The sequence below is a fragment of the Colossoma macropomum genome, unplaced genomic scaffold (assembly GCF_904425465.1).
Source record: "Colossoma macropomum unplaced genomic scaffold, Colossoma_macropomum, whole genome shotgun sequence".
Taxonomy (NCBI): domain Eukaryota; kingdom Metazoa; phylum Chordata; class Actinopteri; order Characiformes; family Serrasalmidae; genus Colossoma; species Colossoma macropomum.
In genome coordinates, this window is record NW_023494793.1 from 20452776 (window position 1) to 20472125 (window position 19350).

General features: G+C 40.2%; 1 protein-coding gene across 1 annotated transcript in view; it reads left to right on the forward strand.

Moving 5' to 3' along the window:
• nphp4 (nephronophthisis 4) overlaps window positions 1-19350 on the forward strand; it is a 262276-nt gene that overhangs the window by 226532 nt on the left and 16394 nt on the right. Inside the window, exons 20-24 of the mRNA XM_036578771.1 lie at window positions 300-526; window positions 7184-7373; window positions 11416-11499; window positions 17878-18037; window positions 18264-18328. Coding sequence (XP_036434664.1) covers window positions 300-526; window positions 7184-7373; window positions 11416-11499; window positions 17878-18037; window positions 18264-18328 — 726 coding nt within the window. The remainder of the gene's footprint in view (window positions 1-299; window positions 527-7183; window positions 7374-11415; window positions 11500-17877; window positions 18038-18263; window positions 18329-19350) is intronic.

The window sequence follows — 19350 nt, forward strand, 5'->3', positions numbered from 1 at the left end:
ATGTGAGTGTTTGTGATGGACATGTGAGACAAATGACTTGAGAAATTTGAGTGTGAAACAACATTCAGCAATCAATTTGTCAATATTTTGATTTGATATTTTGATTTGATCTTTCTTCTCTCCCAGGAATGGACTTCCATACACACACCAGGGGGGATGTAGAAGAGTTACATTAATGAGAACATTGTTCATTCTTTGCATACGGTTCACATTTGTTTATTTGTTTTGTTTGCTTATTTGACTAAATTCTCTTTCTCTCTCTCTCCCTCTCTCTCTCTCTCTCTCTCCCTCTCTCTCAGAGGAGAAAGGAGGACCGTGTGCAGCACTCTCAGGACTTGCGTTTGATTGAGGTGTATCGAGAGCGCTGTAAAGCAGAGGGCATCACTAACATGCTGAGCAAGGCCATCACCACCACACACACACTCTACGCTACGCTTGGGACCGCTGAGTTCTTCGAGTTTGTGCTCAAGAACCCTTTCAACGTTCCACAGACGGTCACCATTGAGTGTGACGACCCGGAGCTCAGGTGGGATTTAACATACACACACACACACACACACAGTCATACATGCTTATTCCAAACTGTGCTGTGAGTCTCACATGAGCAGTTAAAGCACTATTCTGTGAACACTTTATCTGCAGTTACAGTACATGCAGCCACTTCCCAGTGTAGCTCTAAAGCTGGCTTTACATGATGAAACTTTCATGTAACTAGTTATAGGTTGCAAGTTGCATTAAATATAATTTCTGCACAACTTGACTGTAAGTAATCAAAAAATAATCTCATGTAACACATTCAGTCATTCCACTAGTAGGCAAAATTGCTAGCGAGTATTTTCATATATCACAGGCTATAAAAAAATAAAAAAATGTTATTTAGCATACGTTTGAATTTTGGTATCCTTAAAGATCTAGCTAATCACAAGACTACCACAGGGTAAGAAAGCAGAACAAATGCTGCACAAGCAACTACTTAAATTGCAATTTTATAATTGGCAAATACACAACATTATAAGTGACAATCAGATATCGATAATGATTGACAAGTAAGCCTATGATTATGATTCAAAGGCAATAATCGCCATGTTGTTAAAGAGGCATAAAGATTGGCATAAAATGACTTAAAGATGATTAAACCATGAATCATGATTATGATGGTTCCAACTGTCTCTCAAGTAGGTGGGAAATGAACTACAGCTAGAACCATGAGGTGTGTTGGTTTTTTTTGGGTTAGTTCTTGTTTTTGCAACATTCGGTGGAAAACACTTCTGTGCTGGAGTTCCTCAGAGTGTGACATGTAAATTCTTTACATTCTTTACATTTTCCATACACTTTAAGTGTCCCGATGGTTCAAATGAGTGCTAAAATTATGAAAAAACACAATACTTCATGGTTTCCCACAGGCATTTGCTGTTGAATCACAGAGCACCTCTGCTATAATAATGGAAAATAGCATGAGACAGTAAAGGAGATAAATACAATAACCCTCTTTTTTGTTGTTTTTTTGCCCAAATCTTTATTATTATAGTTTTTTTCCCTTCCCCCCTAATTTAGGTCTCCCCTATCACATGATGCTTCCAAGCTGGGAGGGTGAAGGCTAGCACATGCATCCTTTAAGATACATGAAGCCAGTTACCACGTTTTCAGACTGACACTAATGCAGCAGGGACAACTTAACATGCTCAGAGGAGAGTGCTAGCTGCCAATTCCGCTAGCATTGCCCCTACTGTCATCACACTGAGTGACGGGGAGGGGGCCATCCTTCCCTCCTGATGACTGGGGCGGCGATGCTTAGATGGTTTGACCACTGGGGAATCCCCGATAATGTTTTCCCCAACAAGCAAATGTTGTGCAATTTTTAGATATTGTCTACACATAAGGTGAAATTATGTCATTCACAGTGATCACATTTTTACATTACCAGCACTTTCTTTATTGAAACTCGAGAGATTGAAGTGAGTTGCAGGAGGCTTTGGGTTGCGCAACTCAAGTGAAGTTAAGTTTTATGCAAGTTTCAGGCAACTAAAGTTGCCATGCAAAGCCTCTCCATGACTGGAAGGATGAGGATCAGCCAGTTTCTCCAGTGTGCCAAGATCATGCTTTAATGGGTGATGTGGGTTTGCGGCTGCAGCTAATGTGCTGTTATCAGCCTTCTAGCTCTAATGGTAGTGGCTAGCTCAGCGCCAACAGCTGCAAGAGGTGCTCAGTGGGCCGAGAACAGCTATCAGGATTAATGACTCCTGAGTTAAGAGGCGGTTGAATGAGCAGTAATCAGATCACACTGTAACGCAGAGGGGTACAAGCAACGTTGAAAATCTTTGCCCCTTTTGTTTAAGCGGCGCGTTGATAAGAGACACTGATCACATTCCCCGCGTGTTTGAGTCTGCTCATTAATGTAAGAACTGTGGCTGCGCAATCCCTTTGTTTTAAAGCATACACACGTTATGAATTCTCCTCAGACCTCACTGTCGATCTCCATGAATTATCATCATGAACTAAAGGAAGGAGAGGAATCAGACTCCTAGCCTTTAATAAGGGATCCACTGGTTCACATTTTTAGTGCGTTTACTGTGGCGCTTATGACTTTGAGACTGAACTGAGGCCAAACAATGATGTTAACCCCCTTCCCCTCCCCCATTAGATATTAAATCATTGTTTATACCCCAGGCCATGGATCATAAGTGTTGCTGAGTGGTGGAATGGCTGTATGTAGAGACCTCAGCACTGATTACAAGCAGTTCGATGAGACTGTTTAGTGGTTAGGCGTGAAATCCAGGTCAAAGCTTTTGCTAATCATCATGACCGTATTGCTAGAATGGAAGTAAATGAGCCATCATACAGTATTGTGCAAAAGCCGAAAGAAACTGAAAAAAAAAAAACTGAAAGCAAGTCTCAATAAAGGAATTGACGCTGTAATAAAAACAAAGGGTTGGACACACTAAATACTGAAAAAGTGATAATATATTTAGTTGTTGATGCTTCTGTGTCGGTTTCTGTTAAACATTATTTCTTTTTCTTTTTGTTTTTTTTCCCCAAATAATGACTAACTTGTACTTTATTGCTGTTCTGACTGAAAAATTAAACGAATGAAGGGTGGACTCTGACTATTGCACAGACATGATGGCCTGAAGACTGAGCATTTCTGCAGCTTCGTTTCCATATGGACTAGGGAGTAACTGTATTTTCTGAAGATTTTAGTTTAATAGTACATCAAACCTTTTAAGAAAACTGGCAAACATGTGATTGGGAAGCCCAAGACATTGTAGAAAGACAGGAAGAGAAAGATACAGAAGAGATTGGGCAAGACTGGGCTGGCCCAAATCTGTTCCAGTGCTGGCAGACCCTAAAAGGGGTCAGGAAGCGTGTGAAACAGGAATCAGTGTGACAGAGCAGCATTGGCAGGAATGGACATAGGGCAGCAGCACCTGAAATAGAGGTGAGAGGAAGAGCTCTCATGGTGTGCTTGAAATACTGGTTCAGTAATTTGAGTCCAGTGTAGATGGCTAGCAAGTCATACTGTAATAACAGAATTCAGAGTTGCAGGAAATGTAACTTACTTTTGTCCAGTGACCTACAGGACACAAAGCCCTCACACCTCAGATATAAATAAAAACTTACTATATCAAACATATTTTGAAATGAACCTTGTTGGGCAAAGTATAGTTATTTAATACGTTTAGTATGCCCTGCTGTGCACCTTGTCAGAGGGTTCCAAACTAGTACGTTTACTAAAACCCTAAAATGTTTACTGATGTTTATTGAATTCCCTGCAGAGACTGAGGAGAGACACTGGAGAATCCTCAAACTCGATAGTCCTCTTGGTAGCATTCTCTACTCTGGGAAGTTTGTTCAACAGGCCGAATCAGCGATTAGCAGCCTTAGTTTGTCAGAAAGCCTCTCAATGTTTGTTGAATTGAAAAAAATGTCAATAAATTGTCAATTCTCACTATAAATAAAGTCACATTGTAACTCTATAGTGTTTATACAAACCCAAACGGTTGTGATGGTAGAAAAAATATGAAAACAGACAGCAATGGTTGCAAATCCTTATTAACCTATATTCAATTGAAAACAGTACAAGAAAATATTAATGTTCCAGCTGATTTATTGTTTTTTGCATATGCCTGCAACATGTTCTAAAAAAGTCGAGCCAGGGACATTTTAACCACTCTGTTACATGATGATTTCTTTTAACAGTGTTCAGTAATCATCTGGGAACTGGACACTGATTGTTGTAATTGTGAAAGTAGTTTTCCTTTTCCCATTGTCGCTTGATATAGCACTTCAGCTGCTTCACAATCTGGGATCTCTGTTGTTATATGTTGCACTTTCATAATGCGCCACAAATTTGCAGTGGGAGACAGGTCTAGACTGTCCACTCTAGCACCTGCACTCTCTTACTGCGAAGCCACTTTGTTGTAACACATGCAGAAAAGCGATTATCTAAATGGCAGCATATGTTGCTCCAAAATGCCTATGTACCCCTCAGCTTTAAAGGTGCCTTCACAGATTTGCAGGTTGCCCACTAATACCCCCCTTACCATGGCTTTTGAACTTTGCCTTGGTAACAATTGGGATGGTCCTTTTCCTCTTTGGCCCAGAGAACATAATTTACATTATTTCCAAAAACAGTTTGAAATGTAGACTCATCAGAAACACGTTTCTACTTTGCGTCAGTCCATCTGAGGTCAGATGAGCTTTAGGTCAGCGGTGTTTCTGGCTGTTGATGTATGGCTGCTTTGTGTAGTAGTCTTAACTTGCATTTGTAGATGCAGTGATGAACTGTGTTTATTGACAAGAGTTTTCCAAAGTATTCCCAAGCACATGTGGTCATATTCTTTACAGAAGCCTGTTGGTTTTAAGTGCAGTGCGCTGTCTGAAGGATCGAAGGTCACGGGAATTCCGTGTTGGTGTTCGACCTTGCCCTTTACGCACAGAGATTTCTCTGAATTCTCTGAATATTTTTATAATGTTATGGACTGTAGATGGTGAAATCCCTAAATTCCTTGCAGTCATGCGTGGAGAAACGTTGAGTTGTTTACATGCACTTAATAATCCAATCATAATCAGATTTCTGCAGTTATCTGATTATTCACGTGATCATGTAAAGAGCATAGAGAGCTGGATTTTTGCTCAGTAATCTGTTTTTTCAAGCATGTGTACCCTTACTCTGATTTCTTTCGTTTTTCGCAGTCTGTGCATTCGCGAAAACAGAAAGCAATGTTTAACACAGCACCTGTAAGATGGAAACCAAGCACTTTTGGAGCAATGCTGAAACCAACTACATGCTTGATAGGATGAAGAATCTTCGAGATGACGAATATTCATATTTTCTGTTGAAGTACCTGTTAAAAAAAAGACTGTTAAGAAAAAGCCGCAGAATGATGATGAGTTTTTGTTGCGTTTACATTCCTGTTCATTCTGTAAGTTTATTGGCCTATTGTAAAGCAGTGATACGATTACTGCCTGACTGACTCATAAAGACCCAGAGTTTTCATTATTTGATTACCCCAATGCATGTAAATGCGTTGAATGGATTTCTGACGAAATTTGATTTTCTTCAGTTATCAGATTATGAAGTGCATGTAAACACACTCATTGTTCTTAACCTGATCACTCAACAAACCTCCCAGTCTTACGTTGTTCCTGTCCCAACTTCTTTGGAATGTGTTGTAGGCATCTAATTTGGAATTAGCGTATATTTTGTTCTCCCCTGCCACACAATGCTCCTAAGCTTGGAGAGTGAAGGCCAGCATGTGCTTCTTCCAACTCACGTCTTCCACCGCATCTTTTTAAACTGCCGCTAATGCAACATCACTGGACAGCTGAGCGCTGTTTTGTCAGCCAGCAGATGCCTACCATGCTAGCATAATACTGAGTGGAGGAGGAGCAGGGGGCCATCCTACCCACCCAGAGAGAATGAGGGAATCCCCTGCAGTCTGACGAACGAGCCAAAGCATAGACAGTTGTGTCTCTCAGGAACCTGGAGATGCGTTTGTTACAACAGCGATATCATAACATGAATGCAGGGCTCAAATATACAGATGCCCAAACATTAAAAACAAGACTAAGGCTTTCATGGTGTACTTGCTTTCTCACATCACTGTAGGTACATTGAAACAATAGATCTGTTGACATCAGGACTATGGAGGAACACACCTCAGGGTCCTGCTGCACTGCCTATAATATGAGTGAAAGCCTTTTCAGAAGCTGCAGTGTTCCTGTGGGAAACATCAGCACCTGCAGATCTGTCATGTCACTCATGAGCAATATAGCTTCTGATGCAGTTTTGTGTATATGTGTGCGTTTGTGAGGTTTGCAACGTCTTACGTTACTGTATTGGAGTCGAACAGCTCTTTGACATGAGCTGCAAAAGAATTCTCTCTATCTCTCTCTCTGCGTGTGTGTGTATATATATGTATATATATATATATATATATATATTATATATATATATATTATATATACCGCTTTCCTCTCTGCTTCTCTTCTTCTTTGTCTCTCTGTGTCTCCGTGGGTCTCTGTCTATGGAGAGATCATATTCCCCACCTGTTGAAATTCTGTATTTCGGATGGCTGAGGTGAAGCTGAAACGCTGCCTATCTCTACCCACCCCAGCAGTTCCTTTACTATTTCTGAACCATGAAATATCCTATTGTCACTTTCAAATCTTCTCCTCCTCGGGAGTTTGTGCGAGTCTCGGAATGACACGCCGCCTTTAGTGCTGGGTATTACGGCACAGAATACGATAAAACACGATGAGGCTCAATTTCAAGTCCGCGCCCCGTGCATGCAAGCCGCAGTTTCCAAACCCCCAAAATTCTTTTTGATCATCTATTGAGAATATTCACTTTACAATAGCCCGAGGTGCAGCCTTTGATGTCTAAAGCACCCTTTTCCTTCATATATTTGTGCATGAAATTTTTTCACTGTGAAAGAGAAAGTGATATTTTATATTCCGTATATTCAGAACATGTTATCTTTTTACAACACGTTCCCTGAAATTCCGTTCCTTTAGAATTTGAGAGCTTACTCTTCCCCGGCTCATCGAAAAAAAAGAAAAACAACATAATGTGCACTGCTTTCTTTACTGGCAGCAAGAAAAAAAAAGTGTTGGAAAGCTCCAGAAAGACCTCAAGCTGTTCTTCTCATCTCTCTCCCTTTCGCTCACTCACTATCTGCAGTGTCATAGTGAAGGCTGAGGAATGGAGGTATTTTAAGGACTTGACGAAGACCTCCACTCCGTTGGAGGCGGAGATGTTTCACCTGAAAGACAATGGCCCGACTCCTCAGGTGTACCTGCGGCCCAAAGAGAGCGTCCACATCCCACTCAAGTACCAGACCTTCCTCTCCGGCCATGCGCTACCCTCCCAGGTAAACCTTCTGTCAGGTACACTATCCTTCTTTGGTAGGCTCCTCTTTCTTTCTGGATAATCTCCCCCTCTCTCAGGTATAAGCTCACTCTCACAGAAAGTCTCTTCAGGGTGAAGTTGATCTCAGTTGATCAAATTTCAGGTAAGCTGTGTCTCTGAAGGAAACTCAGCTAGGATCTCTCAGTAGTGCTGTGTTTTTTTTCCCGTTCTCTTTCCTCACGGGGCTGAGGGTACTCAAAGATGCACTTTGGTAAAGTTAGACTAGACTCAATTAAAGTATGGAGTGATTTCTTAAAACTACTGTGGAAAGCACTGCTAAATGGTTGGGTTTTTAGTAAATTATAAGACTGAGGAATGAAAGGCTTTGAAGGTTTACAGGTTAAGGCAGGTATGCGCTGTACCAGAGGGAAACACTTAAGACCTTCTAGGCTTTTAGAGGCCTAATTATCTGTAATTTTGAATTTTTATTTAATGTAAATAAACCTGTGCTACTCTTATTTCATTGTTAAGTTTAGATTAAATTTTAAATTAAGATTAAATTCTTGATACACTCAACAGATAATTGTCCTATCAAGATTAGTTTCTCCATAGTATCTAGTTGGATACAGTCAAGCAAGCTTCAAGAGCTGAACAGAAGGCCTAGCGTGTTAGATTAACTACAATCAGTATGAATAGACAGTAGAATCAAACAGTTATGTTTTGATTTACATTGGCTGGGACCAACTTCTTGAGAGGAAAAATCACTTCAGGCCTTCAAGAAGTCCTAGATAGTGGATCCACAGTGAATATGAATGGTAACCTTATGCGTTTGTCAGTTATTAGAAGTGGAGAACAGCTGTGAGTCACTGTAAAACTGCTACATTTAAAGTAAAATAAATGCTAATCTGTCTGATGCACATTTCAAATAAAACATTGATAGTATTTTATGAGCTTCAAATTGGAACGGACATGTTTACGTGCATTGCTGTTTTAGCTTGTTAGGTTGGCGCTAACACATTACAAGTGTCCAATGGGGCGCACACAGAAATTAGTATTATAGCTGGGTCGTTTTCTCTCATTTCACCTTAAATGACCCAAATAAAATAAAATCTAACTCTAATATTCATGGTTTGGCACTGCACTGCACGGTTGTTATGAGAGAAATTCAATAATGAAAGAATTATTCGGTTATTAGTTCAAATCAGTAGTTTATGTTACATGATCTCATAACAGAGAGTAGAACTGTTTGAGCTTTTTCCATTTAGAAAGGCTGTAGCCTTTCAGAATCTTTCTGTAAGCTCTGAAAAGTGGCAGCATTCCTTTTATAACACCTCTCCACCATACTGTTTGTGTTTGTTGTAAGAGGCTTGTGAGGCAAATCTGTCATGTGACACTAAATGTACGCGCAGATGTTTCCAATGTTTCTCAAAATTTCAGGTATTGACAGTTTATCCACTAGAATTAAGTACAAAATGTTTTTGTTGGCATTCAGAAACATTTACAATTTCTCTTTCTATAGCCTACATTGACCAACTTTTTGAAATGTTATAAAAATTTTTGTGAAAAATTCCTTGGATGGAAACGTAGCTTATGAGGCAGACTACTGCATATGATGTTTGATTGTCAAGACAAAGTTTCAGTCTCGCAAACGTCTTATCATCCGAAAGTGCCTTTTTGCTCTGTTCTGTTTTTGTTTGTTTTTATATTTTTTGTATCTGATCTTTTTGTTTTGATGCTCCACATTTCTTTGTGTAGGTGACAAATGTCTGTCATTAGTGCAAACACACCTGTGTCCTGGGCCTGCATGAGCACATTTTATCAAGCTAGCTGCAGTTTGCATAACAGTGATGATGAATATGTGCAGTAATTAACAAACAACCAGGAGTGACATCCCAGGGGGGCAGTAAGCGTCAGTTGTAGAATTCCAGTGCGTAGAACAACCTTTGGTCTGTCACCTTTTACAGTTAAAGGTGTACAGTTATGGAATTTATTACCTTCAGAAATCACACACACACACATTATCTAAGCCGCTTATCCTTCTGGGTTGCGGGGGATCCAGAGGAAACATGCAAACTCCACACAGGAAGGAACCTGGTCACCCGGCGGGGAAATCAAACCCAGGCCCTTCTTGCTGTGGGTGACAGCACTCATCAGATCAAAACCAAAATGCAAAATGAATTCAGTTTTTTATGTAAAAATGAAACATTGGCTTAAACAGAAACAAACCTGTGAACACTTTAAATTTTAACTGATATGTAAAGATGCATTCATATACTCAAGTATAATCATACAAATAGATATGCATATTTTATGTATTTACTCCATTATTAAAAGCCTAACCAGGGACTGAGGCTGCAAATTAGTTTAAGCTAGATGCCCTATATACATCATATGCTGCATCCTATGTAATAATGTTTATCTGTATTGTCCCTGTTAAATAAACAAATACAATAAATAAAAGTATGATGTAAACAAAAAAAAAATCTCTTCTGACACAGAGCAATTCCAAAGTGTGTCAAATCTTGGAGCACGCATGATGCATATCCAATCTAGCAGTGCGTGTGAAAGAAAAAAAATCTGATCGTGTCACATTTAGGCAGACGAATCAGATTTGTGCCACTTAAACCATGTAATGTGAACATATTCTTAGAAAGCCTATGACAAACCACTGACATTGGCAAAAACTGTGGATCGAAATATTGTGTGACTGCTAGTGTGAAGCATGTCTAAAAGTCCACCGGTAAGAGTATGGCATGGGATGGGAAGGGAACTCACACCATCTACAAGTTGCTAGCACTGATGGATGAGCCAAGCAGAATGTGCTCATATCTGTGCAGCGTAGGCCTCTTATCAGAGAAAGTTTATCGTATAATCTGTCATGCAGCACAGTCTGCCACAGAATTTGGCCAGCATTTTATTGGTTGGCATCATCTCATAAGACCATATTATAAGACCCGTGTTATCTCACATTTTGCAGCAGGCTTTAAACATTCACCCTAATGCTCTGCTCATCCTGTTTACACTGAGCGTTGTTCATTCTGCAGTTACTGTGTGGTTCTGCCAGGGTTCTAACTTATAAATGCACATACGTCTATCTGTGGCTATCAATGTACACTATATGGACAAAAGTATTGGGACACCTACATGAGCTTTTGTGGCATCCCATTCTAAATTCATATGCAATAGTATGGAGTTTTGCAGCTATAACAGATTCTACTCTTCTGGGAAGTCTTCTATAAGATTTTGGAGTGTGTCTGTGGGACTTTTCACCCATTCATCCAGAAGAGCATTTGTGAAGTCTGACACTGACGTTATCCCTCCTTCACCAAACTTTACAGTTGACACAGTGTGATCAGGCAGGTAATGTTCTCCTGGCATTCGCCAAACCCAGACTCATCCATCAGACTGCCAGATAGAGAAGCATGATTCGCCACCCCAGAGAATTTGTTTCCATTGCTCCAGTTCCCACTGCTCCAGAGTCCAGTGGCGGTGTGCTTTACACAACTCCATCCGACGCTTGGCATTGTGCTTGGTGATGTAAGGCTTGCATACAGCTGCTCAGCCATGGAAACCCATGCCACGAAGTTCCGGGCACACAGTTTTTGTGCTGATGTTGATGCCAGAGGAGGTTTGGAACTCTGCATTTATTGAGTCAGAAGAGTGTTGGTGACTTTTATGCTCTATGCGCCTCAACACTCAGCGACACGCTCTGTAACTTTATGTGGTCTGACAGTTCGTGGCTGAGGTGCTGTGGTTCCTAAATGCTTCCCCTTTTCAAAAATACCACCCACAGTTGATCGTGGAATATTTAAGAGGGATGAAATTTCACAAACTGACTTGTCGCAATGGTGGCATCCTATTACAATACCAGAAAGTATCAGTGAGCTCTTTAGAACGACCCATTCTTGTAAGGGCAGGCTGCATGGCTATGTGTGTGATTTTATACACCTGTGGCAATGGGACTGAATGAAACACCTGCATTCAATGATTAAGAGGTGTGTCCCAATACTTTTGCCCATATAATGTATATGGTGTTGATTCTTGGCTTTGCTTTGATGTTGCAGGACAGGAGCAGTTTGAAGAATGCGAAAAGTCCACAGTTTATTCACAGACAGCAGTCCAACACAGTGCTGGCCAAGTCCATTAAGGTAAGAATGATGCTCTTAACTGCCTCTGTTGAGTTTCTGACAGAAAATTCAAGCACTCATTTAAAATTGTTAGTGCATGAAGTTTCTGCTGTATGTAAACAAAGTCATTTTTGCCTCTTATGTGTCATATTTCCACAGCAAGCGCAGATTTCACTGAAGCAGTACATTTATCTTAAGGGACCATAATGATCAAATACACCTGATAATGCTGCAGAGTGTGAAATTACCCATATTCCTCTTTCCTCAACAGGAGCTCAAAACACATATTTCATTTCTAAGCAATACCATTTTTGGTTTCATGAATAAATTTGCATTCAAATTGATATTATTGGGTAATGTTTGAACATTTGTCTACGTGTTGGTAATTAAAGGTATCAATTAGAAGAGTGCTGTCATAAGCACTGTACACATTAAAGTGTTCACTTCAGACTGCTGATTAGGCCATGAGGGGACCAAGTGATGTTGGACATGAAATGTCATGAAATCTTCCACATATGAGGGTAGACATATAGTTTCTTATCTATCTGTTTGTCTGTCTGCCTGACTGTCTGTCTGTCTGTTTATAGTACCATGCAAAAGTCATTTATTCGAATTCATTTTGCTAAATATGGTCATTAAATGCAAGTTATTTATTTTTCAGCATCAAAAAAAGCAGAAAACACACATTTAATAGAAAATTTCAGAGAAGCCTAAAAAATAAAATATATATCCTGTTTTTCAATATTTAGTCTGTCCACCCATTCATTGTCTTTTTTTTGCTACCATGCTTTTTGGGTTGCTTGTTACAGTTTTTCACAGAAATCTACAGGGATATTTTTCCACACCTCCAGAGTTCAGTCTTAGAAGTTGGTTGCATTTTCTGCTTCTCACAATCCAATTGATTTCAAACACATTCACAGATGTTGAGGTCTGGAGTCTGTTGTCTGGAAAACACCAGTATATTCTTTGTGTGATCGTTTTCTTCTTTTTTGTCTGTTTCCTTTTCTCATTAACAGGTTCTTAATGCTACACATTCTTTCAGACCCATAGTGTTGAGTTGTTGTCTAACAGCAGAAGAATGAACAAAAAAAGATCCCCTGAAAAAAGGAATAGCTTGCACTTTTTGACCCATTTTGAATGGAAATTAAATAATTAAAGGATGGTCTCTGACTTTTGCACAGTACTTCATTTATTTTCTATTACAACACTGTTGATGACATGAAGAATTCGACTAAGATTGAAAGAATGCCGGACATCACTAATTCTTGTTGACATGGAAAATCTGTATTCTGACTCCTTCCCTGCTTATATTCCATCTGGATCTGGGCCAAAGCGGCGTCAGCCGGTCCATTGCGCTTCTGTTTGCATATCGTTAATCCACTGTGACCCGAAACGTCAAGTCCGCTTCTGACGTGTGATTAGTGCGTCCTCTGTCTTGTTTGTGAGGCTGTAATAGTCCACTACGCTCTGGCTTTGATTAACGCTTCTGAGCTGAAGAGATGGGCGTGTCAGATGAGCTCGAGCAGAAATCAGAGCAGGACCTGCTGGCTGACCACAGCCTGCCTGCTGACCTTGTGCGGCTTTCTTATTGCTGCTTATCACACTGTAATGTTGTCACAGGGGTTTGAGAGATTTGTTTTTTGATTTTTGATTTGGTGTTTGTAAGTGTGAAAATAGTGCTTTGTTTTCAGCACTAACTGTTTATAAACAACTCAGTTGAAAGTAAAGTCGGTGCAAACAATACATCTAAACCCATAGGTGGAGTTAGTTGTAACAGCCAGTTATGTGTTTTTTTTAAGTTTTCCAACCTAAATACATATAAATAGCATGTGTATATGTGGGCATAAAATATACAATATATATATATATATATATATATATATATATATATATATATATATATATATATAAATATATATATATTTATACACACACATACACAATATGCACTAGTATTGCAATATTTCCAATGTACAATTATAAGTTGAAAGAAAACGTATTGAATGACATAAAACTATGATATGTACTGTTGTACACATTTCCGTATGTGCAGTTAGTGAGTCTGAGGTAGATAAATAAATGAGATGCAGGGTACACAGGGGATAGAATATTGATATAGAAATCCTTCAGATTATACAAGATACGGATAGAAGATGTACAAGATGTCAATCTATATGTGTAAGTATAGATTGCTATATTGAAGGTGCAGTAAGATCAGAGTAAGTCTGTTGAGATGTGGATGAGGTGTAGATTGTCCATAGAGGTCATCATGATGATGACTCAGAGGTGTAGAGACAGGACTATAGACCAGTACACCAGCACTACTGGCTGTTTGGCAGCCTGATGGCCCGGGGAAAGAAACTGTCTCAGAACAGGCTGGTTCTGGATATTTGTTTCTGTACCTCCTCCTGCTCGGCAGCTGTGAGAACAGACAGTGGCTTGGGTGGGTGGAGTCCTTTAGAATCCTCCTGGTCTTCCTCAGGCAGCATCTGGTGTATGAATCCAGGAGGTTTTGGAGCTGGAACCCGGTGATGTGCTATGCTGTCCGCACCACCCTCTGCAGAGCTTTCCGCTTGATGGCAGTGCGGTTTCCACACCAGGTGGTGATGGAGCCTGTTAGAATGCTCTCCACAGTACATGTGTAGAATGTTCTGAGGATAGGGGGGTTCATGCTAAACCTCCTCAGCCACCTGAGGTGGAAGAAGCACTGTTGTGCCTTTTTTTACCACCCGTGTGGTGTGTTCGGTCCATGTCAGCTCCTCTGAGATGTGAACACAGAGGAACTTGAAGCTGCTGACCCTCTCTACATTGGCTCTGTTGATGGTGATGGGGGTGAGCACTTTCTCTTGCTTCCCGAAGTCCGCTATGAGCTCCTTGGTCTTGTTGACATTGAAAGAGAGGTTGTTCTCTTGACACCAGTGTGTTAGGAAGCTGACCTCCTCTCTGTAGGCCTCCTCGTTGTCATTGGAGATCAGGCCCACATTTGTGGTGTCATCTGCAAATTTGATGATAAAACTGGAGCTGTGTCTGGCTGAGCGGTCGTGGGTGTACAGAGAGTACAAGAGAGGGCTGAGTACACAGCCCTGGAGAGCTCCGGTGTTAAGGGTCACTGAGGAGGAGGTGATGTTCTTCTAATGTCAACCTAGATCGGATGATGTCAGAGTGGACCAGATTAGCAAGGGGGACCACCACGGTCACCCCACTAGCTACAAATTAGCACGACAATGCCTTTCTTGCTTCCATTTTTAAGTGGTTCATTGTATTGGAAGTTCTGTCTCTAGTGGTCTTGGTTCACCACTGCTCTTTAGTATGTGCAATAAAATAGAATGATGCATAAAGTTGTATTGAGACTAGTGCAGTTGTTGAATGTGCAGAAATAGTATAACTACTAGCTATAATTCGCTTGTAAAAATAAATAAGTAAATGTAGTAAAATTAGTAAATGCAGTTAGTTGACTGACAGAATCTTACTTGACAAAGAGTGCTCTTACTGATCATTCGACTGTTCAGCTCAGAGAGGACAGCAGTGGCCTAATCACGGCTCTTCTGGCTGCCTAGGCTCTACTTTAGAAAAAACAGAGCCACTCCATCTACAAGTCTTCTCTCACTCGTCCTCATTCCTCTGTAAAAGATACACTTTTAGCCTAACTAGCTGCCAAACATCCTGCTGGTTACGAAGCCTAACCAGGCTCTCAGAAAACAGTTCACGCTTGAGAGAGCGCAGTCTCGCCCCTCATCTCCGAGTCCGTTTCTAACAGGCTCATCGCCATTCGAGGACATGGACAACAACCTACAGGAATACAAGCCTAGCTTACAGGCACCTATAGTTAGAGGATTTTTCACCTTAGGCACTCATGGAACCCCATCGCCTTTGGCACTTTTTTCCCTCTCCATCCTGAAATGTAGTCAACTATGACATATATTTATACATATATATGTGTGTGTGTGTGTGTGTGTGTGTGTGTGTGTGTGTGTGTGTGTGTGTGTGTATATATTTGCCTTCACATTCATGGCTGCGATATAGCATAATGCATGCAAATGCAAGAAACTCAGGGCTGACTGCGTGGGCTGCACTCTTGGGCTTGAGGGATGTAAAAGAAGGAGATACTTGAAACATATAACACTGTGTGTACAGTCAGTCCCATTGGCAATGTAGTTCATTGCTGTAGGCCATATTTGTCACCCATAGTTTTTCTTAGCCTATTTGTGTTTTTATTATTATCATTATTATTATGTATTTATTTATTTTAAATTGACATATCCTGCTCCTCTCACAAATATATTCTTTTGTAGCAAATGTCACAGGTTTGGACAAGCGTTAACATACTGAGACCATCTGCACTAACATTACTACGGTGAGAAACTTATTGTCGTTTATAACCCCCCTATTTTCGATCTGCAACAAGACAGTCCAACTCAGCAAACTGGAAACTCAATATTATGTAGGGGTTGTAATTAAGGTCCACTACTACTATTACTCATTAGATTGAATGGAATTTTTGCCAATGTTCTGTTAAACTTCTCCAACCTGGCCACATTTGCTACGAATTTAAATAATTAAGAATGTAAATAATTATCTTAACCATTATCTGACAACTAAACAAGTATTTGACCATTACTAATGAGTTTCTATTTGAATAGGCGAGTTTAGCATTCCAACTGAGGAAATGTTTAAGAATTGTACGCATGAAGGTGCAATAGGCAGTTGATTCTACTAGATATGCGCTAGGTGGTTTGCATGAGTGTGCAAAGTGATAGAGAAGGATGTAGTGAACAGTGATTGCCTTTGAGAACTCCTGAGGTACTTTGAGCCAAAACTAGCCCGCTCTTGGCATTGCAGTTGGGTGCAAAAACACCCCTGGTCAAATACATGTTTTGTTGATTTTCTAAATGAAAATAAGTTAACATCCTCTACAGAGAACAAACTGAAATATGTCATTTTCTGCTATTGTTTAGTGCACATTTTCTGTTTATTTGCTGAATTTTACATATTGGACAAAATAAATTAAAAATATGTAAAATATACCAAAACTTTTGCACAGGCCACATTTCATGTGTTTTTTTACATTTCTTTTTCCCAATGTGTTATAATTCAGTGAATAAAAAGTTCATTAAAATGTGCAGATGTATGTTCTCTGTAGAGGACGTGTGCGTGCGTGTGTGCGTGCGTGGTGCGTGTGTGCGTGCGTGAGAGACACAGTATGGGAGATGAATCAGTCCTCAAATGACCGTGGCATGCATATGTGAGTGTACATGTTTGTGTGCTTTGTAGTTCTGCCTGGAGACTTGAGCTGCCATATGCAGCTCTACAATACTGCTGACACACACACTCGCATGCTTCACTCCATGCTCCCATGTCACTCTTAGGTCACTCAGGGTCAAGTGTTGCTGCACACAAGCTGACACCACCTCCAGAAATGTGCAAACGTGTTGGATGCTGCTGTGAAGCTGACAGCACACTTAACTCCCATGAGAACGATCCTGCTCTGGATCCTGGTCCAGCATTTTCCTTTCTGTTGGTTGGACCTCCTAAACATTATTTTAATGTTCACACACAGGTACCTTCATGGATAAGACCACTGCCATGGGCCCTCTGGAATTCCTATATACATTACTGATGTGAAACCTGGTTAGACTACAGCATGAGTTGCAGTCTCACCAGGTTTTTGTCAGTCATTAGAAATGGAAAACAGCATCTGAAGCTTTATGCCAGAATTCTTTACTGAAAGAATCACTGTAAAACTGCTACATAGGTAAAATACACTGTATGGCCAAAAGTATGTGGACAGCTGACAATCACATCTATATGAGCTTGTTGGACATCTAAACATTCCAAAACCATGGGCATTAATATGGAGTTGCATTTCTATAAATTGTGCTCATCTGTTTAAATTTGCACAACAAACTGTTCCTTCATGATGCTGTTTTTTTTTTTTCTTTTGAACCTTGTCATCTTTTTATTCAGTATTTATTATTAATTAATTATTCTTAACTTTTCTTGCATTTTTTTTCTTGATGTAAATGTGTTCATGGTTGTGACATCACAGCCATGATGAATTCAATTCAGTTTCCATTTAGGGACTGTATGGTTTGGGAAGTGAATGGTGTGTTTTGAAACGTATACTGTGTTTAAATAGTGTTTTAAATGACTTTATTTCATAAAAGAAAGTAAAATTCTGTTTTCTTTGATATGGGATCCTTAAGACTACTATGAATTATTCAGTGACTAGCTGTGAGAAGAGAAGTCTAGTCCTGCCAGTGGACCTTCTGGTTTAAGGGTTTAAATTACATCATTGCATTTTGGGGGGGCCTGTAGAGTGATGGATGAAAACCTGTTGTTTTTACACGTTCTCCTGCTGAGGAAGGTGTCTGACCTGTAATGCCTCTATGTGCTCCGCAGGTTTTTTTCCGAGCAGAAGACGGTCAGCCTCTGGCTATCTGCCAGGTGAATGTGGAGCCCTCTCCACACGTAGTGGACCAGACCTTCCGCTTCTACCACCCTGAACTCACCTTCCTTAAGAAAGCCATCCGGCTGCCGCCCGCCACAGACAGCCCACCAGGTGCTGCTCATTACCAGCCATACACACATATGCTCTGTCTCCTTTTCTGTCTCTCGTTCTTCCTCTCTCTCACTCTCTCTCTCTCTCTCTCTCACTCTCTCACTCTCTCACTCTTGCTCTCGCTCTCTCTCTCTCGTACACACACACATTTACAGAGTCCTGTCCTGTCCGCTGTTGCTGATCTAAAGACCCCATTTGTCCTCTGTCTCCTCACACACTCTCACAGATGGTAGTGCCAGCCTCCAGGTGCGCTGCAGCGACCCCGGAGTCATCTGCCATGCTGCCGCCATGGTGAGCCAATCACGCCGCACCTCTCCCCCAATCAGCCAGTCTGAGCTGAGACTGGAGGAAGTGCTTCATTACTCAAGTGTCTGCAACTATGCCAAGATTACATACTAATGATTTCAGTTAAACTGCTCAGCTCAACATTTCATTCTCTTGATCATTCACTGCAATTCAGTATATTCCAATAACGTAAAACCAAGTTTGTTAAAGATACATTACTGTGCAAAAGTCAGAGACCACCTTTCATTTGTTTAATTTCAAGTCAAAATGTTATTATAAAATAACATTTAGAATTGTTTTTTTTTTATTATAAAATTTATTGTTCTATAATGTAAGGAAGAAAAGCTGATAACGGAAGTCTCAACAATTCTGGGGTGGTCAGTCTATTGTTCCGAGAACACCAGCCGCTTCTTGGTGTGATCTACAAATGTTCTTTTGTTTACTTCCTTTTCTCAGTAAGGGCTTCTTGACAGCTACACATCCTTTCGGACCCGTAGTGTTGAGTTGTCATCTCACAGTGGAAGGATGGACAGAATCTGAAGCAGCTTGATTTTCTCCTCTTTCTTAAAGATGAAAGCTTTAAGTACTGTTGATCTGATGGTGACAGTTTTGGTGGTCTACCAGGTCTTGCATGGTTGTTTGTTAGGGCTCCCATTTTCTCTATATCTTTAAATAATTTCTTGAATTCCAGATTTTAAAACTCAAAACTGTCACTTCAACTTTTTGCTTTCTAATGATAGTGGATTATCTTATCTAATCTGCTCAAAAGTATCTCCTAAAAAATGAATAATTTGTACTTAAAGACATTCTTCACTGGAAACTAAATAAATGAAAAGTGGTCTCTGACTCTTGCACAGCACTGAACATGTATGAAACGTCTAATATGATCATTCTATTATGATGCTAATAGTCTACGACTACAAAAGATGGAAATAATTAGCAGAAAGCTGTAAAAAAATTAGATATTTTAGATTCCAGAATGATGAACAGAGCTGTAAATGATTTCATAATTAATGAGAAAGCTGTGT